Source organism: Oncorhynchus nerka, linkage group LG26, assembly GCF_034236695.1.
Source record: "Oncorhynchus nerka isolate Pitt River linkage group LG26, Oner_Uvic_2.0, whole genome shotgun sequence".
Classification (NCBI taxonomy): domain Eukaryota; kingdom Metazoa; phylum Chordata; class Actinopteri; order Salmoniformes; family Salmonidae; genus Oncorhynchus; species Oncorhynchus nerka.
The window spans coordinates 33,444,606-33,469,443 of NC_088421.1; the positions used below are offsets into that span (position 1 = coordinate 33,444,606).

General features: G+C 45.2%; 2 protein-coding genes across 4 annotated transcripts in view; both read left to right on the plus strand.

Annotated features, from left to right (window-relative positions):
- Positions 1–1,174: 1,174 nt before the first annotated feature.
- Positions 1,175–5,959, plus strand: aimp2 (aminoacyl tRNA synthetase complex interacting multifunctional protein 2). Of its 2 annotated transcripts, none has more exons than XM_065010463.1 (4): positions 1,175–1,441; positions 2,729–2,944; positions 3,268–3,502; positions 5,014–5,959. In XM_065010463.1, exons 1-4 carry the CDS (start codon positions 1,313–1,315, stop codon positions 5,400–5,402), a joined length of 969 nt encoding a protein of 322 aa, XP_064866535.1. In that variant the 5' UTR covers positions 1,175–1,312; the 3' UTR covers positions 5,403–5,959. The 2 variants fall into 2 exon arrangements, with proteins under 2 accessions (XP_064866535.1, XP_064866536.1); XM_065010464.1 differs by having other exon boundaries at positions 1,175–1,327.
- Positions 5,960–6,055: 96 nt separating this feature from the next.
- Positions 6,056–24,838, plus strand: part of cacng4b (calcium channel, voltage-dependent, gamma subunit 4b) — a 33,326-nt gene continuing 14,543 nt past the window's right edge. The window contains exons 1-2 of one of the 2 annotated variants that reach the window (XM_065010465.1): positions 6,056–7,131; positions 7,818–7,881. In XM_065010465.1, coding sequence (XP_064866537.1) covers positions 7,129–7,131; positions 7,818–7,881 — 67 coding nt within the window. In that variant the 5' untranslated portion in view covers positions 6,056–7,128. Of the gene's footprint in view, positions 7,132–7,817; positions 7,882–16,322; positions 16,726–24,838 lie in introns of those variants that run through there. The other variant, XM_065010466.1, reaches the window with a different exon arrangement.

The window sequence follows — 24,838 nt, forward strand, 5'->3', positions numbered from 1 at the left end:
GTCTGTGCTAGTAAAACAGTCCGGTAGCTTAGCACATGTGTCATCTGAACATTTCCGATTGAGTGAGTCACTGGTACTACCTGCTTTAGTTTTGCTTGTGAGCAGGAATCAGGTGGTCAGATTTGCCAAATGGAGGACGAAAGAGAGCTTTGTACACGTCTCTGTATGTAGAGTAAAGGTGGTCTAGAGTTTTTTCCTCTGGTTGCATATGTAACATGCTGGTAGAAATGAGGTAAAATGGATTTAAGATTCCCTGCATTAAAGTCCCCGAGCTACTAGGAGCGCCGCCTCTGGATGAGCTTTTTCTTATTTGCTTATGGCCTTATACAGCTCATTGACTGTGGTCTTAACGCCAGCATCGGTTTGTGCTGGTAAATAGACAGCTACGAAAAATAGAGATGAAAACTCTTGGTAAATAGTGTGGTCTACTGCTTATCATGAGATACTCTACCCCAGGTGAGCAAAACCTTGAGACTTCCTTAATATTAGATTTCGTACACCAGTTGTTATTTACAAATAGACACAGACCGCCACCCCTTGTCTTACCGGAGGCAGCTGTTCTATCTTGCTAATGCACCGAAAACCCAGCCAGTTGTATGTTATCCATGTAGTCGTTCAGCTACGACGGGGTGAAACATAAGATTTCCAACTTGCTGTGTAATGTTTATGTTGAATGGCCGATGAGCACCAATACGTTTTTATCTATAATTTCTCTTCATATGAAAAGCTCGGGGACTTTAATATATATATATTTTAGCTAAACTGGTTGTCTTCCCACCTGCCCTGAATGACGCGTCGCCCCGCTGTTATGGGTGTAAGATGGCACAGTGATGCCATCTGTTGGTAAATGTTCATTACTGCAACTCTTGTGTTTTACCGGGGTGCTTGAGATACCCGGATGTGTTGTCATGTACTGAACAAGACTGGTTACTCGCATCAATGCCTCGGTCTCGTCATTTAACATTCAAACAACCACTGCTGATATTAAGCAATAACTGCAGAAGCTACAGTATATTAGACCAGGACTAGTCATTAGCTGCATAGGGAGAAAGTTTTCTTTACACACACAAAATCATACCTGGTCCGGATGGACCTGATCAAATCAAAGATGTCGGTAACAACTAACATTACTCCTCTCTGAGCGAATCACTTTCACCGGATGTGACGTAAGACACTGAGTCGGGCATCCTTCCTTTCGGTCGCAGGCTGCACGTAGCTGCAGCGGTCTAACAAGTAACGTCCCCAGAAGTCAGCTGTTGCTGGAATATCGGTTGTTATTGGTTCTTTTGGAGGGCACTAACCACCCAACAATATGCCCATGTACCAGGTAAAGCCCGTCTTTGGGGATGACATAAAGACTGATTTGCCAACCTGCATGTACAAGTTGCCGAATATCCACGCGCAGAGAAGTGCAAGTGGCTGCTCGGAACATGCGCTTCAGGTAACTAACGTTATTTGAAATCCGACCATAAATGGACTAGCTAATCTCACTAATGTCATCAATTAACTAGCCAGCTAATAAACGTGACATTTTGCCGTCAAAAATGAGCTAACGTTACATAATAGCCCCACAACAACAACAGATCATTTGCCAGAAAATTAGCTAACGTTAGCCTAGCTTCAACCCTACCAATCTCCTATTCGGCTGATGCAATGATGCGTGGCTGACTAACGTAATTTGAGTTAACTACTGTATCTAGATGTTTTGGTTGTGCCCCCCAGAATTTGTGACAGGACGTTACCAGTACACTACTCCGGACGTATAGTTTCCTCTACAGAGTTAGTTAGATTTTAGCAGCCAGCATATGATTGGCCCAGGTCAGACATTTTGTGTGCTAGACTGAATGGATGATATGGGTGGGTGTAACTGACAGCCAGTAATTTACTACTGTAGCTAGCTAACGTTAGCGAGACAGCAACAAAAACATGTCATTATACAGTATAATGAACAACTAGGTTATATAGACGTGCTGTCATTTCTAGTAGCCTTTTTCTATGTGATGGTATGTAGGCTAATGGATTCAGCCATAGCCGAGCCTAATATTATAATGTTGCTAGCTGGCTATAGGAATGGCTCTGAATTCATCCTAATCAATAATGACTCCCTGTTTACAATCATCCGACCAAATTATCGAGCTACTTTATAAGAATGAGTCAATGACACATTTCTGTTTTCATGTTTGGTGTTTTGTTGACAGCTCACCTAAAGATTTCCTCAGGGAATTCTTTCTTGGCAATCAATCCCTTCACCTCCCTCAGTATTCAGTCCCCCTCAAACAATTATCTGCCTGACTACATAGTCCCCCAGTGTGACAAAGGCCTGGCCAATGTTGCACTGAAAGTTGCTAACGTTGTGTTGATTCCATGACAATTGCCACAATAAAGGGAAACGTTGATAGTGTTAACTAACAGGGAAAACTCTAGAAAGTTGAGAAGTTCAATCTAGCGGCAGTCCCGGGGGAGTTGCCTGCAGCTTGGAGGGAACATTGGGCTTAACATGAATGATCATGTAATGTGTGTGTATTGTGTTAACACATTACCTTCACAGGGCCCCGAGGGCAGCATGGGTGTGTTTGTTTGTGGCAGGGTGTGTTTACTTTCTCTTTTTGTCAGACAGGTGGACCCTGCAGTACAGGCTTTGGAGCTGCGTCAGCATAAAATCAAGTGTTTGTCTCAATGTACTATATATGTGTTAACCATAGCTCTCCTCCACCCCCCCCCCCCGTAGAATGGGACAGAGGTGGACCCTGCGTTCAGAGACCTGGAGGTACGTCAGGATAAGATCATGCGCAGGCTCTATGAACTGAAGGCAGCCGTGGATGGCCTGGCCAAGACCGTGACCACACCCGACGCTGACCTGGATCAGACTGTGACCTCTCTCTCCCAGAGTCCCACAGCCACATCCTTTAGTGGCACTGCAGACCTGGACTCCCTACTGGGCAAGGTGAGGAATAGAGCTCTTGTCTGTTAAATATCTTATAGAAATAGAGCTCTTGTCAATTATAGGAATCGAGCTCTTGTCTGTTAGAAATCTTATAGGAGTAGAGCTTTTGTCTGTTAGAGATCTTATAGGAATAAAGTTTTTGTCTGTTAGAGATCTTATAGGAGTAGAGCTATTGTCTGTTAGAGATCTTATAGGAATAGCAATTCATTAAGTTGAGTTTCGTCAATACGCCACATAATTTGTCTATTTCGGCTGTGCCACGACTCAAGTTTGTTGGAAACGCCTTATGAGGGTATCATCATAATTTGTCCTGTACCCATTAGGACCTTGGTGCCCTCCGGGACATTGTGATCAATGCCAATCCGGCACGACCACCCCTCACTCTGCTGGTGCTCCACGCAATGCTGTGCCAGCGCTACCGGGTGCTCTCCAGTGTGCATGTCCACTCATCAGTGTCCGGTGTGCCTGCGCAGCTGCTCTCCTGCCTGGGGCCGCGCCACGCAGACAGCTACGTCCGCCAGCGTTTCCAGCTGGGCTTCACCCTTATATGGAAAGATGGTGAGGATTGGGGGTAGTCAGAGACAGGATAGTAAAAGAGTAGAAAGTTTAGAGTGGGAACTGTGGGTGGGCAGATTGGGTTAAGGGTGGAGAGGGGGTGGAGAGACTGGGTAGAACAAGAGGGGAATGTTGGGAGAGGGGGTTAGAAAGAGTAGTGGAGTGAGAGACAGGGTATGGCTAGGAATGTCACCTAGCTTTGAACTGACGTGACTTGGCTAGGTTAGGGAGATGTGATGTCAGATGTACTAGTATCGCTCACCATTTACTATTCCTATGTATAGACAATGTGTCCTTTCGTTGTTAGCCCCTTTCAACATTTTTAACACCTATTTAGATTATCTTTGGAGTAAATGTACCTTTCTCCCCCCTCTCTGCCCTCTCTCTCGCTCTCTCTCTCTGCCCCCCTCTCTCTCTCTCTGCCCTCTCTCTCTCTCTCTCTCTCTGCCCTCTCTCTCTCTCTCTCTCTGCCCTCTCTCTCTCTCTCTCTCTCTGCCCTCTCTCTCTCTCTGCCCTCTCTCTCTCTCTGCCCTCTCTCTCGCTCTCTCGCCCTCTCTCTCTCTCGCCCTCTCTCTCTCTCTCGCCCTCTCTCTCTCTCCTCTGCCCTCTCTCTCTCTCTCGCTCTCTCTCTCTCTCTCGCCCTCTCTCTCTCTCTCGCCCTCTCTCTCGCCCTCTCTCTCTCTCTCGCCCTCTCTCTCTCTCTCTCGCCCTCTCTCTCTCGCCCTCTCTCTCTCGCCCTCTCTCTCTCTCTCGCCCTCTCTCTCTCTCTCTCTCTCTCCCTCTCTCTCTCTCTCGCCCTCTCTCTCGCCCTCTCTCTCTCGCCCTCTCTCTCTCTCGCCCTCTCTCTCTCGCCCTCTCTCTCTCGCCCTCTCTCTCGCCCTCTCTCTCTCTCGCTCTCTTTCTCTCTCTCGCCCCCTCTCTCGCCCTCTCCCCTCCCTCTCTCTCGTCCTCGCCCCCTCTCTCTCGCCTCTCTCTCTCGTCCTCGCCCCCCCTCTCTCTCTCGCCCCCTCTCTCTCGCCCCCCCCCTCTCGCCCTCTCTCTCTCGCCCTCTCTCTCGCCTCTCCCCCTCTCTCTCTCTCCCGTCCTCTCCACCCTCTCTCTCCCGTCCTCTCCCCCTCTCTCTCCCGTCCTCTCCCCCTCTCTCTCGCCCCCTCTCTCGCCCTCTTTCTCGCCCCTCTCTCGCCCTCTTTCTCGCCCCTCTCTCTCTCTCTTTCTCGCCCCCCCTCTCTCTATCCCTCTCTCTCTCTCTCTCGCCCTCTCTCTCTCTCGCCCTCTCCCCCTCTCTCTCTCTCGCCCTCTCCCCCTCTCTCTCGCCCTCTCCCCCTCTCTCTCTCTCTCTCCCCTCTCTCTCCCCTCTCTCTCTCTCGCCCTCTCCCCCTCTCTCTCTCGCCCTCTCCCCCTCTCTCTCCCTCTCTCTCTCTCCCCCCCCCTCTCTCTCTCTCTCGCCCTCTCCCCCCTCTCTCTTTCTCCCTCTCTCGCTGTCTCCCTCCCCCTCTGTATCTCTATATCTCTAGTCTCCAAGCTGCAGATGAAGTTCAGCATTCAGAACATGTGCCCCATCGAGGGCGAGGCCAACGTGGCACGCTTCTTGTTCCGCCTCGTTGCCCCTTACCCCAGCGACCCCGCCCTGGCTACACTGGTGGACAGTTGGGTGGACACAGCCTTCTTCCAGCTGGCTGAGGGCAGCGCTAAGGAGCGGTCGGCAGTCCTCCGCGCCCTCAACGGCGCTTTGGGTCGCGACCCCTGGCTGGCCGGTCCCGAGCTCTCGCTGGCTGACATCGCCTGTTACTGCTGCGTCCTCCAGACAGGCCCTGCCGCCTCCTCTCCAGCCAACGTCCAGCGCTGGCTTAAAGCGTGTGAGAACCTGGGCCACTTTGGCCCCGCCAACCCTCTACTGCAGTGACCACAGCTGCCTAGCAGATCTCAGGGTGCTTCCATGGAGTAGGTAGAAGATACCCACTAGCCATTGATCCAGAGTCAGATATTGCCCCAGTCCCCTTGTTGGGAATAGAGGTTTTGGGGTGAAGTAGTAGTCTGACCCTAGATCTGTGTACGGGTGACTTCTAGCTGGAGCGCCACCAGGGCCCAGCCTATGGGGTTTAACTGTATCTCTGCACTGTGCTCAGAACGAAAAGGGAATAATTGAATACACCTGTCACATCCCAATACTCTAGAAATGCTCCCTTACTCCCTTACTTGTGTATCTAAGCTTTGCAATGACTGAACAGATATAGATAGCTGTAAACACAGTTCTCCCTCCCTCGTGCCTAACAAGATGATCTACACAGATGGGTGTGGGGGCGTGGTAATGGGGTGTGACTTGCTGTTTAACTAAAGAAGCGGTTGAAAAATGTGACGCAACAGGACCTACTGATGTGGTATCTACAGTATGAAAAGTAAAACTTTGTAGCGTTTTTGTTCTTAAATCACTAAAATGTCCACTTTGGATCAAACTTTGAACTGTGGTTTCCTCTGTTTCTTTTGTCAGTATGTATGGTTAGTTTCAGCTTTCGTTCATCGCTTGAACCCTACTTCACTTATATAACCTGAGAAAGAATGAGACTGTTACTTTGTGACATCAATGAGTGTAGCTGTACAAAACATCAGAAACACCTGCTCTTTCCATCACAGACTGACCAGGTGAATCCAGGTGAAATGTCACTTGTTAAATCCACTTCAGTCAGTGTAGATGAAGGGGAGGAGCCAGGTTAAAGAAGGATTATTACGTTTTGAGACAATTAGACATGGATTGTGTATGTGTGTCATTTAGAGGGTGAATGGGCAAGACAAAAATATTTAAGTGCCTTTGAACAGGACATGGTAGTAGGTGGCAGGCTCACCTGTTTGTGTCAAGAACTGCAACGCTGCTGGGTTTTTCATGCTCAAGTCTCCCGTGTGTATCAAGAATGGTCCACCACCCAAAGGACATCCAGCCAACGAGTCAAAATGGGTCAGCATCCCTGTGGAAGGCTTTCGACACCTTGTAGAGTCCATGCCCTGATGAAATGAGGCTGTTCTAAGAGCAGAAGAGGGGCTAAGTCAATATTAGGAAGGTGTTCCTAATGTTTTGTACACTCAGTGTATGTGTTAGGTGTTACACACAGAATGCCCTTGAAGGGATACTTCACCCACATTACAAAATGACCTCTTGGTTTCCTCCAGGCCTCGTCTTGTATCACTTTACAATTATAAAACTGGGGGGGCAAAAATGCTATTTCAGAATGTGTTGGGGGGCATGTCCCCCCCCCTGTCCCCTGTAAAAGTTGCGCCCCTGGTTTCCTTACAATACCAGCAGTCTATGGACAAGGTCAGACATCAATCTATGCTGTGGTTTACCTGGTCACTGTCTCTGTGGCACAAATCCAATGCAAGTCAACATCCCATATATTAGGGTTTTTTGCGCTTCATGTCTGCATCATCTTAAAGTAACTTAATTGAGCTACACAATCAATTTTAGATTGAGATCAATATGAACTTAATGCCACATCTGATCTATTCTAAATGCGTTTGGTAAAGCAAGCACTAACTACTGCAGTAGGTTGTCTGGGGTTTCACAGATGGTGTGACAAACGCTAAGAAGAGGAACAGAATGTACTGTCTGGCTGCTGAAACACTTATGTCATCACATAATGGTATTTCTATATTCTTCCTAGACTCTTAATGTTATTTTCTATATTACGTTGTTCTATATTAAACCCAGTGGTGGAAAAAGTACACAATTGTCATATTTGAGCAAAAGTAATGATACCTTAATAGAAAATGACTCAAGTGAAAGTCACTCAGAAGAATATTACTTAAGTAAAAGTTTTTAAATGTTTTTTTAATATTTGGTTTTGAATATACTTAAGTATCAAATGTAATTGGTTAAATGTACTTAATTATCAAAAGTAAAGTTATAACTAATTTCAAATTCCTTATTAAGTAAATACTTTTGTATCATTACTTTTGATACTTAAGTATATTTTTGCAATTTACATTTACTTTTGATGCTGAACTATATTTTAAACCAAATACCAAATATAGTATTTTACTGAGTAACTTTTACTTGAGTCTGATAATTGGGTCCTTTTCCACCACTGACTAGTACTTTTGGGTGTGAAGGGAAATGTATGTGAAGTACATTATTTTCATTAGAAAGGAAGTGAAGTAAAAGTTGTCAGATACCCCAAAAACGATTTTAAGTACTTAAGTGTACCACTGATTTAAACCAAATTAATCTGGATTGAATGTGAATTATTCAGTAGTAACCCATCTGTCCAATAGGTGGCAGGTGAGTCATTTACTATGGCTTGACAAACTCATCTTTTTGCCCTTCCAGGCTTTTCACAGATCAGTTCATATAACGCAGTATGCCAAGAGGTGGGAACAGAATAATCCAGCAGGTAAGAAGTTAATTGTTTCTACTGTAGACACTTTTCCAAAAGGCATTCAGTAAACATTCATGTAAACTCAGCAAAAAAAGAAACCTCTTCACTCTTAACTGCGTTTATTTTCAGCAAACTTAACGTGTAAATATTTGTATGAACATAACAAGATTCAACAACTGCGACATAAACTGAACAAGTTCCACAGTCGTGACTAACAGAAATGGAATAATGTGTCCCTGAACAAAGGGGGTCAAAATCAAAAGTAACAGTCAGTATCTGGTGTGGCCACCAGCTGCATTAAGTACTGCCGTGCATCTCCTCCTCATGGACTCCACCAGATTTGCCAGTTCTTGCTGTGAGATGTTACCCCACTCTTCCACCAAGGCACCTGCAAAGTCCCGGACATTTCTAGGGGGAATGGCCCTAGGCCCAGACTATGACGGACCCTCCAAATCCATCCTGCTCCAGAGTTCAGGCCTCGGTATAACGCTGCTTCCTTCGACGATAAACGTGAATCCGACCATCACCCCTGGTGAGACAACTGCGACTCGTAAGTGAAGAGCACTTTTTGCCAGTCCTGTCTGGTCCAGCGATGGTGGGTTTGTGCCCATAGGCAACGTCGTTGCCGGTGATGTCTGGTGAGGACCCATCTTACAACAAGCCTGCAAGCCCTCAGTCCAGCCTCTCTCAGCCTATTGCGGACAGTCAGCACTGATGGAGAGATTGTGCGTTCCTGGTGTAACTCGGTTAGTTGTTGCCATCCTGTACCTGTCCCGCAGGTGTGATGTTTGGATGTACCGATCCTGTGCAGGTGTTACACGTGGTCTGCCACTGCGAGGACGATCAGCTGTCCGTCCTGTCTCCCTGTAGCGCTGTCTTAGGCTTCTCACGGTACAATCTATTGCCCTGGCCACATCTGCAGTCCTCATGCCTCCTTGTAGCATGCCTAAGCCACATTCACGCAGATGAGCAGGGACCCTGGGCATCTTTCGTTTGGTGTTTTTCATTGTCAGTAGAACGGCCTCTTTAGTGTCCTAAGTTTTCATACCTGTGACCTTAATTGCCTATCGTCTGTAAGCTGTTAGTGTCTTAACGACCGTTCCACAGGTGCATGTTCATTAATTGTTTATGGTTCATTGAACAAGCATGGAAAACAGTGTTTAAACCCTTTACAATGAAGATCTGTGAAATTATTTGGATTTTACTAATTGTCTTTGAAAGACAGGGGCCTTTCTTTTTTTTGCTGAGTTTACATACAGTACCAGTCAAAAGTTTGGACACACCTACTCATTCAAGGATTTTCTTTATTTTATACTATTTTCTACATTGTAGAATAATTTATGAAGAAATCAAAACTATGAAATGCCACATGGAATCATGTAGTAACCAAAAAATGTTAAACAAATCAAAATATTCTTCAAAGTTACCACCCTTTGCCTTGATAACAGTTTTACACACTCTTGGCATTCTCTCAACCAGCTTCACCTGAAATGCTTTTCCATGTCTTGAAGGAGTTCCCACATATGCTTGTTGGCTGTTTTTCCTTCACTCTGCGGTCCAACTCAACCCAAACCATCTCAATTGGGTTGAGGTCGGGTGATTGTGGAGGCCAGGTCATCTGACGCAGCACTCCCATCACTCTCCTTCTTGGTAAAATAGCCCTTAAACAGTTTGGAGGTGTGTTGGGTCATTGTCCTGTTGAAAAACAAATTATAGTCCCACTAAGCGCAAACCAGATGGGATGGGGTATCGCTCCAGAATGCTGTGGTAGCCATGCTGGTTAAGTGTGCATTGAATTAAAAATAAAACACAGACAGTGTCACCAGCAAAGCACCATCACACCACCTCCGTGCTTCATGATGTGAACAACACATGCAGAGATCATCCGTTCACCTACTCTTCATCTCACAAAGACACTGCGGTCGGATCCAAAAATCTCAAATTTGGGCTCATCGGACCAAAGGACAGATTTCGTATTTCTTGGCCCAAGCAAGTCTCTTCTTATTATTGGTGTACTTTAGTACTGGTTTCATTGCAGCAATTTGACCATGAAGGCCTGATTCACACAGTCTCCTCTGAACAGTTGATGTTGAGATGTGTCTGTTACTTGAACTCTGAAGCATTTATTTGGGCTGCAATCTGAGTCTGGTTACTAATGAATGTATCCTCTGCAGCAGAGGTAACTCTGGGTCTTCCTTTCCTGTGGCGGTCCTCATGAGAGCCAGTTTCATCATAGTGCTTGATGGTTTTTGCGACGGCACTTGACGAAACTTTCAAAGTTCTTAATCTTCCGGATTGACTGACCTTCATGTCTTAATGTAATGTTGGACTGTCGTTTTCTCTTGGCTTATTTGAGCTGTTCTTGACATAATATGGACTTGGTATTTTACCAAATAGGGCTATCTTCTGTATACCACCCCTACCTTGTCACATCAGATTGGCTCAAACGCATGAAGGAAAGAAATTCCACAAATTAACTTTTAACAAGGCACACCTGTTAATTGAAATGCATTCCAGGTGACTACCTCATGAAGCTGGTTGAGAGAATGGCAAGAGTGTGCAAAGCTGTCATCAAGGCAAAGGGTGGCTACTTTGAATATTTTTTTAACACTTTTTTTGTTACTACATGATTCCATATGTGTTACTTCATAGTTTTGATGTCTTCACTATTATTCTACAATGTAAAAAATAGTCAAAATAAAGAAAAACCCTTGAATGAGTAGGTGTGTCCAAACTTTTGACTGGTACTGTAGGTTGTCTGTATATCCTGTTTGTTTATTGTGGCAGCACCATTTCACCGAGTCATATTCCTGTACATGCAAATATTTTTTATTTTATTTAACCTTTGTTTAACTAGGCAGGTCAGTTAAGAACAAATTGTTATTTAAAATGACTGCCTACCAAAAGGTCTCCTGCAGGGACAGGGGCCTGGGATTTAAAAAAACACACAATATAAATATAGAACAAAACACACATCACAAGAAGAGAGACACAACCCTGCATAGAGACCTTAGACAACATAGCAAGGCAGCAACACATGACAACACAGCATGGTAGCAGCACAAAAACATGGTACAAACATTGGGCAAAGTCAACAGCACAAAGGTCAAGAAGAAGAGACGACAATACATTATACAAAGCAGCCACAACTGTCAGAAGAGTGTCTATGATTGAGTCTGAATGAAGAGATGGAGATAAAACTTTCCAGTTTGAGTGCTGGTTGCAGCTTGTTCCAGGCGCTAGCTGCAGTGAACTGAAAAGAGGAGTGACCCAGGGATCTGTGTGCTTTGGGGACCTTTAACAGAATGTGAATATATTTGCAGAATAAAGGTGTTTTGTTCGTCTGTCCATCTGTCTATCTGCCCACCCGTCTGTCTTTGTCTGCCTGCCTTCTGTCTATCTGCCCACCCGTCTGTCTTTGTCTGCCTGCCTTCTGTCTATCTGCCCACCCGTCTGTCTTTGTCTGCCTGCCTTCTGTCTATCTGCCCACCCGTCTGTCTTTGTCTGCCTGCCTTCTGTCTATCTGCCCACCCGTCTGTCTTTGTCTGCCTGCCTTCTGTCTATCTGCCCACCCATCTGTCTTTGTCTGCCTGCCTTCTGTCTATCTGCCTCTGTCTGACTGGGCATTCAAATTGAACAGGAAGTCAGGAAAGTGCAGGGAGTCTCTTGGCGACCGCCTGATGAGACCAAACCTCCTGTCTGTCAGTTTTGCTGTGAGGCTCAGAATACACTGAGGAGACACTGAAGGCAGTCACACACACACTGGCACGATCGGCAGTCAGAGGAAAGACTCCCTGCTGCTGAGATTCTTCTGTACACACTACTGTGGGTTTTAGATCTTGAATGAAATCACTCTGTATAGTCTGTCTTGGGGGGGATATGAGAAGAAAATAACTTGATTTACTGCCTGTCATATAAAGTTATGATTCCATTCATATTTTCATCTTTGTGTTCCTCAGTCTTGAAACTGGAATTTAACGGTGTTTATACAGCCATGGATATTGCTGTTCTATGTTTACTAAAGCTATTTGTCAGCTGTATGATCACACTCACTGTGGAGTGCGGGTGATGGGCTTTGGGGAATCAGGCTGTATAGGAGAGGGGGAGGGTGGCTGGTGGAAGATGGCAGTGGGGGTGTATAGATGGAGGGAGAACACCAGGAATTGGGTGAGAGTCTATAAGGAGGGAAAGATGTATGGTTGAGAGAGGAAGGTGACGTGGTATGAAGCAACACCAGGGAGTATGGTTGTGGGAGGGGGGTGATGTGGTATGAAGCAACATCAGGGAGTATGGTTGTGGGAGGGGGGTGATGGGGTATGAAGCAACAGCAGGGAGTATGGTTGTGGGAGGGGGTGGTGTGGTACAGTGCCTTGCGAAAGTATTCGGCCCCCTTGAACTTTGCGACCTTTTGCCACATTTCAGGCTTCAAACATAAAGATATAAAACTGTATTTTTTTGTGAAGAATCAACAACAAGTGGGACACAATCATGAAGTGGAACGACATTTATTGGATATTTCAAACTTTTTTAACAAATCAAAAACTGAAAAATTGGGCGTGCAAAATTATTCAGCCCTTTTACTTTCAGTGCAGCAAATTCTCTCCAGAAGTTCAGTGAGGATCTCTGAATGATCCAATGTTGACCTAAATGACTAATGATGATAAATACAATCCACCTGTGCGTAATCAAGTCTCCGTATAAATGCACCTGCACTGTGATAGTCTCAGAGGTCCGTTAAAAGCGCAGAGAGCATCATGAAGAACAAGGAACACACCAGGCAGGTCCGAGATACTGTTGTGAAGAAGTTTAAAGCCGGATTTGGATACAAAAAGATTTCCCAAGCTTTAAACATCCCAAGGAGCACTGTGCAAGCGATAATATTGAAATGGAAGGAGTATCAGACCACTGCAAATCTACCAAGACCTGGCCGTCCCTCTAAACTTTCAGCTCATACAAGGAGAAGACTGATCAGAGATGCAGCCAAGAGGCCCATGATCACTCTGGATGAACTGCAGAGATCTACAGCTGAGGTGGGACACTCTGTCCATAGGACAACAATCAGTCGTATATTGCACAAATCTGGCCTTTATGGAAGAGTGGCAAGAAGAAAGCCATTTCTTAAAGATATCCATAAAAAGTGTTGTTTAAAGTTTGCCACAAGCCACCTGGGAGACACACCAAACATGTGGAAGAAGGTGCTCTGGTCAGATGAAACCAAAATTGAACTTTTTGGCAACAATGCAAAACGTTATGTTTGGCGTAAAAGCAACACAGCTCATCACCCTGAACACACCATCCCCACTGTCAAACATGGTGGTGGCAGCATCATGGTTTGGGCCTGCTTTTCTTCAGCAGGGACAGGGAAGATGGTTAAAATTGATGGGAAGATGGATGGAGCCAAATACAGGACCATTCTGGAAGAAAACCTGATGGAGTCTGCAAAAGACCTGAGACTGGGAAGGAGATTTGTCTTCCAACAAGACAATGATCCAAAACATAAAGCAAAATCTACAATGGAATGGTTCAAAAATAAACATATCCAGGTGTTAGAATGGCCAAGTCAAAGTCCAGACCTGAATCCAATCGAGAATCTGTGGAAAGAACTGAAAACTGCTGTTCACAAATGCTCTCCATCCAACCTCACTGAGAGACATACCCCAAGCGACTTACAGCTGTAATCGCAGCAAAAGGTGGCGCTACAAAGTATTAACTTAAGGGGGCTGAATAATTTTGCACGCCCAATTTTTCAGTTTTTGATTTGTTAAAAAAGTTTGAAATATCCAATAAATGTCGTTCCACTTCATGATTGTGTCCCACTTGTTGTTGATTCTTCACAAAAAAATACAGTTTTATATCTTTATGTTTGAAGCCTGAAATGTGGCAAAAGGTCGCAAAGTTCAAGGGGGCCGAATACTTTCGCAAGGCACTGTATGAAGCAACATCAGGGAGTATGGTTGTGGGAGGGGGAGCGATGGGGTATGAAGCAACAGCAGGGAGTATGGTTGTGGAAGGGGGTGGTGTGGTATGAAGCAACATCAGGGAGTATGGTTGTGGGAGGGGGAGCGATGGGGTATGAAGCAACAGCAGGGAGTATGGTTGTGGAAGGGGGTGGTGTGGTATGAAGCAACATCAGGGAGTATGGTTGTGGGAGGGTGATGATGTGGTATGAAGCAACATCAGGGAGTATGGTTGTGGGGGGGGTGACGTGGTATGAAGCAACACCAGGGAGTATGGTTGTGGGGGAGGGGTGTGACGTGGTATGAAGCAACAACAGGGAGTATGTTTGTGGGAGGGGGTGATGTGGTATGAAGCAACAACAGGGAGTATGGTTGTGGGAGGGGTGTGAAGTGGTATGAAGCAACAACAGGGAGTATGGTTGTGGGAGGGGGTGATGTGGTATGAAGCAACAACAGGGAGTATGGTTGTGGGAGGGGTGTGAAGTGGTATGAAGCAACAACAGGGAGTATGGTTGTGGGAGGGGGGGTGATGTGGTATGAAGCAACAACAGGGAGTATGGTTGTGGGAGGGGGTGTGAAGTGGTATGAAGCAACAACAGGGAGTATGGTTGTGGGAGGGGGTGTGAAGTGGTATGAAGCAACAACAGGGAGTATGGTTGTGGGAGGGGGGGTGATGTGGTATGAAGCAACATCAGGGAGTATGGTTGAATTAGGGAGGGGTCGACTGAAGAACAGAACAACAGCAGAGGGAGGAGGATAGAACAGTAGATGTTGGGAAGTGTGGTGGACAGAACTACATGGGAAAGAATGAAGGAAAGAGTGGAGGATAAGGGGATAGATTATATGAAAAGCGATGCTCAGTTGAACAATTCTCCAAGGTGAATTAGACTCTGAAATGGCAGCATATTCGCTACAAAGCGTTATGGGCCCTGGTGAAAAGTAGTGCACTATTAAAGGAACAGGGTGCCATTTGGGACACTTACCCTAGAGGGAACATGCTTATGAGTGTGACAACAGTGACATAAAGACACAAAACCATCTACTGATCATAGACAGGGGAATTGTTTCTAGATCAGCACTCCTACTCTGAGACACTTTTTGAATAAGGACCCAGGAGTTTTTCTTGATCAGGTCACATGGGCATAAAAGACTCCTGGCCTTAATAATTTGCTGTAAAGCTTACAGCCAGCCACACAATTAACTGACTCTCTGTTGCCACAGGGTTTGCTTCCATATTGACTATAGTAAACGCTCATCAGCTGCAACGGGCAGTTGTTCTCGGCTCTCTTCAGACTCCAGTAAGTGATCGACCATCGTGCCAGGCACACACACACACACACACACACACACACACACACACACACACACACACACACACACACACACACACAAACAAACTATTGACCCCCAGACTACATCTACTGGGCCTGGTGGAAGTCAACCAATTAGAAGCCCAGCATGACTTCAGGGGTGGATGGTGCTTCCTGTAGCTCCTTCACAGAGGGACAATAGCTTGTAAATTCTGGCCACTGTCACTTTTACTGCCTCTTGTTATATGCTGTGCCTACATACAGTATCAGTCATTGTCACAGGCTGGCTAGCACAGGCAGGTAGCTCTTTGTGCATCTCAAATGGCACCATATTCCCTATATAGTGCACTACTTTGGACCAGAGCCCTATGGGTCCTGGTCAAAAGTAGTGCAATTAAAAGGGAATAGTGTGCCGTTTGAGATGCAGGCTGTGTCTTATTGGCTTGTCTCTAGTCTTCTCCAAAGGTTAATGTGGCATGAGGTTGTAATATTGTTTCATCAATACCTATAATAGCATATAGGCCTCAGGCTACATGTGAAGAACAGTGGTGTCCTACTGCCTGCTGTGATTTATAGTGTGCTTGATAGTAACATGTACTCAGTAAACATCTAAGTGCATTTTTAACAGCCTGTACAGAGGGCTTGGGCTATCCTGATTGCCAGTCTGTTTAGCTTCAATTACAATCAAGAATAAAATGAGTGATTGTTGCCATTTTCGTTTTACAGTGGCATTGAGGGCAGCAGTAAGTAGTGAGAGTAGGTCTAAGACAATACTGGTAAGCACCACGTATCTGGGTGATATCTTGGGCCAGATATCTGGGGTTTAGGATGGTAATTCAGGTCTCCATGTCTTTGACACATGAACCAGGCTTGAGCTGGCTTGAGAGGTAGACCACAGAGAGAGATGTCAATACCTGAATACTATTTCTCTGCAGCCCCTCCCTTCCTAGTGACATCTCTCCATAGATCAGTGATATTGACAGGTTCTGATTCCAATGAAAGGTGGTATATAGGGCAGGAGCAAACCAGGAACATAGAATCAACCTGGGGTTAAATATCAGGCGATTCAGAAACTATGAATGGCCAAACATGTGGGCTGTCTGCGCGCGTCAGATCAGTGTGGACACCGATTTCTCTCCCGTTCGGATCACTCAAGCTGGCTGTCACACGGAGTGAGCGCTACAGCTCCAAGTGAACATTGTGATCCGATGTCACCCATAGTCAACACGTAGCCCACGTCTCAGGTCCTTGGAGAGGAGAGAGGGGCGAGCAAAGCGCAGTGGACATGCGGTATGACCAGATGACCCTCCGCGCCGTGACGCTCTCCAGGTGTGTGTAGACCGGGCTCTGTTGAATAATATGAAGCGCCATGGCGTGGTGTGACCGTGGGGTTCAGACACTGCTGGCTACCGTGGGGGCTTTCGCCGCTTTCAGCCTCATGACCATAGCCATCGGGACGGACTACTGGCTGTACTCACGGGCATACATATGCAACGCAACCAATGCCAGTACGGATGACACCCAGTCACAACCCAAGAAGGCAAGGGGAGATCTTACGCACTCTGGGCTGTGGAGAATATGTTGTATTGAAGGTAAGGCAAGCTGAAATAGGTTACTCTTTCTATTATACTTTGGTAATGTGAAGTCATGTTGAGTTCATGTGGAGAAAGGGTGCTTATGGGTAGCCTAATATATTGAAAAGGGAAGTATTTGGCTTCATGTTACATATTTGGAGGAAGAAGGTAATTGTCTGTCTCATAGAGGGGCTGTTTTGTTTCTACTGTCAACTGTATTGGCTTCTCTTCGCTAAGAGAGAGGAAGAGACTTAACGCCGTCAAAGGGTGCGTTTTTACGCGCTCCAAACAAGTTGAGAGTAAATAGTGTAGTCTTTAATAAGGACTGTTTGGCAGTGATATGAGCATGACAAATACATTAAACGCAGCAGGTGTTGGCCGTAAGAATGATCTAGTTTAAATACAGGGAATATGTTTATATCCGAAGCGGCGCTATAATTCTATGAGTGGATTATGGAGAAAACAAGTTAATCAACACACTTGTTTAAAAAGTTTATAAATCACTGACAGAGTGAAGTTGGTTGATATTTTCACGACACTGTTGCTGTTTCCTAAACTTAAAGACGCTCTGAGGACCTTTATGAGTCCTGCCTTCAGGACGAGCTCTGCCTTCATTCACGTCTTTATTGTATTTGAGGGTGTTGCTTGGCAACGTCTCTCTAATTGCTATGGAAACATGAGAGACTTGGTTATAAAAATAAAGAGGAATCTGTACAGAGATCTCATTGTCCAAGCAAAGTGAAATATGATGTTCTTATGCCATTAAAGATGTACAAATGCATATATTTTGTATAGGTATAGCTAGACATGCTTGCTTAATGTAATTTTATGTGAAGTATTTTGATAATAAGTCGTGTATAGACCAGAGCCCCCAATAGGCCTACATGGCTCGTAGTCTAATTGGTCAGAGGCGGAGGCAATGGCAACAATATATTACCATTCATCCACTGCTGTTAGCCTTTTAGAACCATTGGAATTAAGACGTTTTCAAGGTTTAGGTTCTTGTATCAAACTCTACTTGAATAACATAATGTTCCGTAATAGTTTGAGGTGGTTTAGCTTAAGTGGGTGAAACAAAGCTGCTGGCATTGCTGTCCAACAAATCACTGACTTTAACCTGTACTTGTTTTGTTTTTTCCAAGGCTTTGGGATTTATTATAGCCTATATGACAAGGTTGTCTTATCTTCATGGGACCTTAGGGCTTACCACCCCAATTTGCAAGTCAAGTGTCCCTTCAGTCAACCCACAGTCACTCCTGACCTCAATCCTGTCAGTAATGGTTTGAGAATACGTGTGCTGAGGGGGGTGGATATCACTAGCAAGTAGACATGTATAATTTAGTGCGCGGGAAGACACTATTCTAGAAGCACTTTGTTGTGTTCCAGTCGCAGACGGAGCATAGCGCTCGAGCAGCTGTCGGTGGTGCTGAACTGCGCGGCAAGAATGTTTGATTTAGACTAAAGCCAGAACTCATCATTTTACAAGATGTTGGCCTCCTGATAGCGAATGCATTTGCTAATAAGCAACACTGTTGAAATGATAAATATGGACAACAGTTTAACACACTATCAATTTGAAAAAGCTAGAAAAATTTCCAAGATTAGCCAGGTTATTTTACACGAGGTTTCGGCGGCATAATCCATTTATGTAATCCAAAAGGTAGGCCTATGTCTGTTTCTGTGTGTTCAGCACCTATTCCAACACAAATGAGTAATCTTTCCTGATCTATCCATGTCAGCTCCACACCACAGATATCCACGAGCGCATGGACGCGCCTGATGCAGCTAATTTTTTGAAAGTCAGGCGTGGCTCGGGCCCCCTTCGCGTGGCTTGGACAGCCCCATCAGAGAAAACAAATGGCTTGGCAGGCGGAGTGCAGTGTCTGATGTGGTTATCACGCAGTGCTGTCATTGCATGAGTGTTTTATTGCACTGCTTTCTATAGGAAAAGAACAGCTGGAAAAGGAAAGGCTGAGGAAGTTTGATGAGCATGGATGATGACAGGCTTGTGATTGGTATAGCTCTTCAACACATCCGTGGTTTTATAGGCTATCAAATATATTGCAGGCCATGATAGTTTAATTAGGACAACCTAGTTGATTTTTTTATATATCCCCGTCGTTTTTCAACATCCTATTCGCTGGCGTTTCTTTCAGCTCTGCAAATAGCCTATATATTCAGTGTAAACATAAGACATCAAATAAGATAATAGTGCTTGATGTGTATGAATGATGTAAACGTGTGACGAAATGTTCGCATCCATTATGACGCCACGTTCCAAAACCTAAAAAAGCGCTGCATCGTCCATCAACCATCATAAATCCATCAGACATGGACACCCACATCGACTTAGTTGACACCGTGACCCTGTCAATCAAGATGGCAATTGAAATGGACAAGAGAGTGAAGTCTCGACAATTAACTGAGCTTTTGAAACGAGCCGTGGCGACCGCCCAAGGACTGAGCCTTCGACCTGAGGCCGGGGATTGGAGCCCCATTCCCAATACTAGCCCCGCGGAGAAACTCGCTCCAAAAGCCATCCAGAACCTCGAGACCCGGCTGGGCTCAGGTGATTTCCGCGTGACTACTGCTTCGGCCATCAACTGTGACCTCGCCGCTGCTGCCATTGGTACAACCATTGCTAATGGACTCGCCACGGCCATCGCCTCGTCTCCTGGTAACCGTGGCACCGCCGCAGCAGCTAACAAGATCTCAGAGACCCTCGAGATCATTGAGACCCCTGGAGCGCGTGCAACCGACTCCGGGTCGGTGCAGACATCGGGTTATGATATCAGCGAGCAGATCCAGATGACATACACATGGGCGACTGTACAGCCCATGGCCTATTGCTGCGGCTGCTATGCTCCTCCACAGGTGTACTATAACACATACAGCTGGGAGATGTCCAGCCAGTACACCTCTGTCACCTAAAGACAAGCAAGACAGACACTTTTTTTCCTTACAAGATTTAGTTGTAACCTTTATTTTTACACATGTAGCAAAATAAAAGTCTGAAAAGAGAATCCAGTCTGTATGTCTTTTTTATTTAGGATAGTTTAGTTTAGCCACGTTTCATTTGTATTATATAGCTGAAAGCTGAATGGAGCAGTATGCAGCTAGCTCTATAAATAGCCTAAAGAAAACAGAAACCTGAAGTCATCAAGGAAAGGGAAAAAAGTAAACAAGTGTTTCTATATTTTTGACTGCTGTGTTTGTTTGCTACAGTTCTTGCACATACAGAGGTTCCACGGTTATTGTATATATCTGGATGGACTATAAATAGGCCTGTCTACAGTGCTGTATATCTGAATAGACTATAAATAGACCTATCCACAGTACTGTATATCTGAATAGACTATACATAGGCTATCTACAGTACATTATGGCTAGAAATGCTATTTATTCAGACAATCTTTCTGACATTTGAATCAAAATGTATCTAACAGATCAATGTACCACTATCAAAATCAAATCAAATCAAATGTATTTATATAGCCCTTCGTACATCAGCTGATATCTCAAAGTGCTGTACAGAAACCCAGCCTAAAACCCCAAACAGCAAGCAATGCAGGTGTAGAAGCACGGTGGCTAGGAAAAACTCCCTAGAAAGGCCAAAACCTAGGAAGAAACCTAGAGAGGAACCAGGCTATGTGGGGTGGCCAGTTCTCTTCTGGCTGTGCCGGGTGGAGATTATAACAGATCATGGCCAAGATGTTCAAATGTTCATAAATGACCACCATGGTCAAATACTAATAATCACAGGCAGAACAGTTGAAACTGGAGCAGCAGCAGCACGGCCAGGTGGACTGGGGACAGTCATCATGTCAGGTAGTCCTGAGGCATGGTCCTAGGGCTCAGGTCCTCCGAGAGAGAAAAAGAAAGAGAGAAAGAGAGAATTAGAGAGAGCATACACACCAGACGCCATTTGAGTGGACAAGTGTCCCACGGTTGTCATGGGGACAATCATCAGTAGATAAGAACACAAGAGGAAGAGACTGTGCCCAGGCGTTGTTGACGCATGCCAGATCTTAGAGCAAGCAAGAAAGTCCAATTCACTGTACTAGTGCACATGACAATAAAAACAGAACTTAAAATAGCCATCATATACTCTGCTGCTACTCCGTTTATCATATATCCTGATGCCTAGTCACCTTACCTCTCTCTATACATATCTACCCCTTCCACTCCAGTATCCCTGCACATTGTAAATATGGTATTGGAACTGACCCTGGAACTGACACTGTACAGTATATAGCTTACTCACTTTCTCGTGTTGAACTTGTTTCTAATTCTCATGTGTTTTGGTTGTACTTGACTTTGTATTTATTTTTTACACTACTTCTTGATTGCTGCATTGTTGGGAAAGAGAAAGCAAGAAAAGTATTTCACTGTAGGCCTACTTGTGACAATATAAACTAAGAGTTTTTATTACTAACCCAAGATAGACCAAAGTCTGTCGTTTTCATCGGAGCAAATTAATCATAGTGGGCAGAACAAGCAAGGCGGTGGGCAGAGCCAAGGACGAGCTAGTGAGATCCTATTGGCGCTTTCCAATATTTATTTGCATATTTCTGCTAGGGAATGCCTACTCGGTGAAGTTTGTGTGTGCAATTCGCCCTTGCACTTTTTCTAAATCTAAACAATGGATTTTTTTGAAACTTTGGGAATGGGTAACGTCTACCACATGCAGTCCACTCTGATTGTTATAGATTGTAGTTTGGAAAAAGAAAACTGTATGAAGATCAAATGTTTCATCGATGAGAAAATTAGCAGAATGTGGGCCACTGGGCTTCCTCTCATCACCATATTTGGTAGTGAGTGAAAATACCAACCGGATGCTTCACATTTATACATCTGGTGAAATATATGGCTTCCTAGTTCTATCTGTGATGAAAACTTGAAACTTGAAAAAGCATTCTTGGTAATGCAATTGATAGTGTAGTCAGTGCAAAAAGCTATTTGTCACCTGACCTCACAATCCAACTTCAAGGTCCGTACATTAAGTGTGAGATATGTAGCCTCCCTAGGAGTCAGCGGCTGTGACACCAGACAGTCAAAACACATTGTAACACGTCTAAAACATGGGGACAGTAAGCACTTGTTGAGCAAAGTGAATCTTGAGCTGTCCAGTGTTGAAATTAAAGTAGCACATAAGCAAGCCCTATAGCATGAACACAGCCCACTAATGTGTTCATATTAGCCTCTGTGCTAGTTTCATTTCAGCACTGGACAGCTCATTTCTCAGTGTTCTTCTCACGAAGTGTTCATTCTTTTGACATGTAGATTCATGGGATAAAAATGTAAAAGCAGCATGTAGCCTAGCGGCTTGTTTCACAAATTCTATCTTCAGATTGGTCAATGGCCATCTTTAATTCTATTCCCTTGTGATTGTAATTTCAGAAATTCATAATTTAGTGCTCTGGAAATCACTGTTCCACAAGCACTTTGTGTTCCAATCACTGGTTCCATTCGCAGACAGAGCAGAGAGCTTGAGCGCTGTCCACAGAGTGTGGTGCCGTAAGTCTTTGAATACATTTGTCAGCAGAAGAAGAATCCCTTTTGTCCAGCATCCCCGCCCATCAGCATCCCTGCCATCTATGCTATTAGCTGTAGCAGAGAGTAAGAAGCTGTCCGGTGCTGAAATCAAACCCTTGTCTTTTGTTAGTTTAATTTCAGCACTGGACAGCTCCTTTCTCACTATTGCGCTCATAATTAGCTTATTTTGAATCTCGCTTGGCATTCTCAGCATGTTCCACAGGTCTGTAATTAAAATGTGTCAGCCGAAAGGCCACAAGAGTGCTAATTAGCCACCGGGCTCTCACTTCCACCAGCACTGCCACTTTTCTACTCTCCTCTGTTTTCCTCTCATCTCTACCCTCTCCTCTCCTCTCCTCTCCTCTCCTCTCCTCTCCTCTCCTCTCCTCTCCTCTCCTCTCCTCTCCTCTCCTCTCCTCTTGCATGCTGCCCTCAGCTCTGCCCCTCCCCACCCTTCTCCTCCTATTCTCTTCTCTTTGCTTCACTCACTCATACTCTTCTCTCTTCTACACCTCTCTTCTCCTGTCCTTCTAAACTCAGCAAAAAAGAAATGTACTCTCACTGTCAACTGCTTTTATTTTCATCAAACTTAACATGTGTAAGTATTTGTATGAACATAACAAGATGCAACAACTGAGACATAAAATGAACAAGTTCCACAGACATGTGACTAACAGAAATGCACAAATGTGTCATCGAACAAAGGGGGGTCAAAATCAAAAGTAACAGTCAGTATCTGGTGTGGCCACCAGCTACATTAAGTACTGCAGTGCATCTCCTCATGGACTGCACCAGATTTGCCAGTTCTTGCTGTGAGATGTTACCCCACTCTGCCACCAAGGCACCTGCAAGTTCCCATACATTTCTGTGGGGGAGGGGGGAATAGCCCTAGGCCTCACCCTCCAATCCAACAGATCTCAGACATCCTCAATGGGATTGAGATCCGGGCTCTTCGCTGGCCATGGCAGAACACTGACATTCCTGTCTTCCAGGAAATTACGCACAGAACGAGCAGTATGGCTGGTGGCATTGTCATGCTGGGGGGTCATGTCAGGATGAGCCTGCAGGAAGGGTACCACATGAGGGAGTAGGATGTCTTCCCTGTAATGCGCAGCATTGAGATTGCCTGCAATGACAACAAGCTCAGTCCGATGACGCCCCAAACCATGACAGACTCTCCACCTCAAAATCGATCCCGCTCCAGAGTACAGGCCTCTGTGTAACGCTCAGTCCTTTGACGATGAACGCGAATCCGACCATCACCCCTGGTGAGACAAAACCGCAACTCATCAGTGAAGATAACTTTTTTCCAGTCCTGTCTGGTCCAGTGATGGTGGGTTTGTGCCCATAGGCGACGTTGTTGCCGGTGATGTCTGGTGAGGACCTGTCTTACAACAGGCCTACAAGCCCCCAGTCCAGCCTCTCTCAGCCTATTGCGGACAGTCTGAGCACTGATGGAGGGATTGTGCATTCCAGGTGTATCTCGGGCAGTTGTTGTTGCCATCCTGTACCTGTCCCGCAGGTGTGATGTTCGGATGTACCGATCGGATGTACCGAAGCATGGGAAACAGTGTTTAAACCCTTTACAATGAAGATCTGTGAAGTTATTTGGATTTGTACGAATTATCTTTGAAAGACAGTGTCCTGAAAAAGTTACGTTTCTTTTTTTTGCTGAGTTTATATGGGGGTCTATTGAGCCAATAAGGGGACAACGCCATAACATTTGAACCCTGATGACTAACTATAGGCCAACGGAGTACAAAATCAGGCGGAGCGCTGCTTGGTTACATGTGTTACAAATGACACTCGGGTGACATTTCAATCGGTGAACTGCCACTCAAACTCTTATCATTACTGAATGATTCATTTATTCCTATATTTAGTTGTGAAGCCCAAACCTAAGAGCCAGCTTATTATGTGGGTGGGCTGGATCTATGGAGATGCTGGGTGCATCGCAATAGTCTAAAGTGGCTTCCTCACCTCATCCTCACCTCCTCTCATTCAGTTGTACTGATCTGAAAACACAGGTTTGAATGTGAAATGGAGGATCCTTACCGGTGAATTGAATTTAACCTATCCAGTTTTATCACATTGTAAGGAGACAAGGAGAGAAAGCCACTTTAGCCTATTGAGATGCACCCCGGTATTCACATTGGTGAAGATGAAGGAAAGGAGACAAGGAGAGGAAGCCAGTCTGGACTATTAAGTTGCACCCCTAGTGATCCCAGCCTTCAGCACTCCCAGCTGCCTATACTACCATAGAAACAGATTAATATGGCCGCTGGGAGCTGGACCACCCATCACAGAATAATTGTCCCTTCTAGTAATTACATTTCTATGCTGCCACCTGAGAGGACCAGGGAACAGTGTCTGGTTGTTTTATAGGCTGGGGAAGAGTGTCCTATCTGTTTACAGCTATATAAAACCAGATTACTCCCCCAGATAGACTCCAACCCACAGCCTCACTGGCCACTTTTGATGATGTAATGGTATACTATGCGGCTGTATAGTACAGTCAGTGAATGTAAGGCTGAGTCCCACATTGCACCCTATTCCCTATATAGTGCATTGCTTTTGACTAGAGCCATATGGTCCC

Bases quoted from the DNA above. Each gene is read 5' to 3' on its own strand.
- aimp2 (XM_065010463.1), top strand. From the start codon at position 1,313: ATGCCCATGTACCAGGTAAAGCCCGTCTTTGGGGATGACATAAAGACT. The intron at 1,442-2,728 runs GTAACTAACGTT...CCCCCCCCGTAG, and splicing joins GCTCGGAACATGCGCTTCAG to AATGGGACAGAGGTGGACCC. The intron at 2,945-3,267 runs GTGAGGAATAGA...TGTACCCATTAG, and splicing joins TGGACTCCCTACTGGGCAAG to GACCTTGGTGCCCTCCGGGA.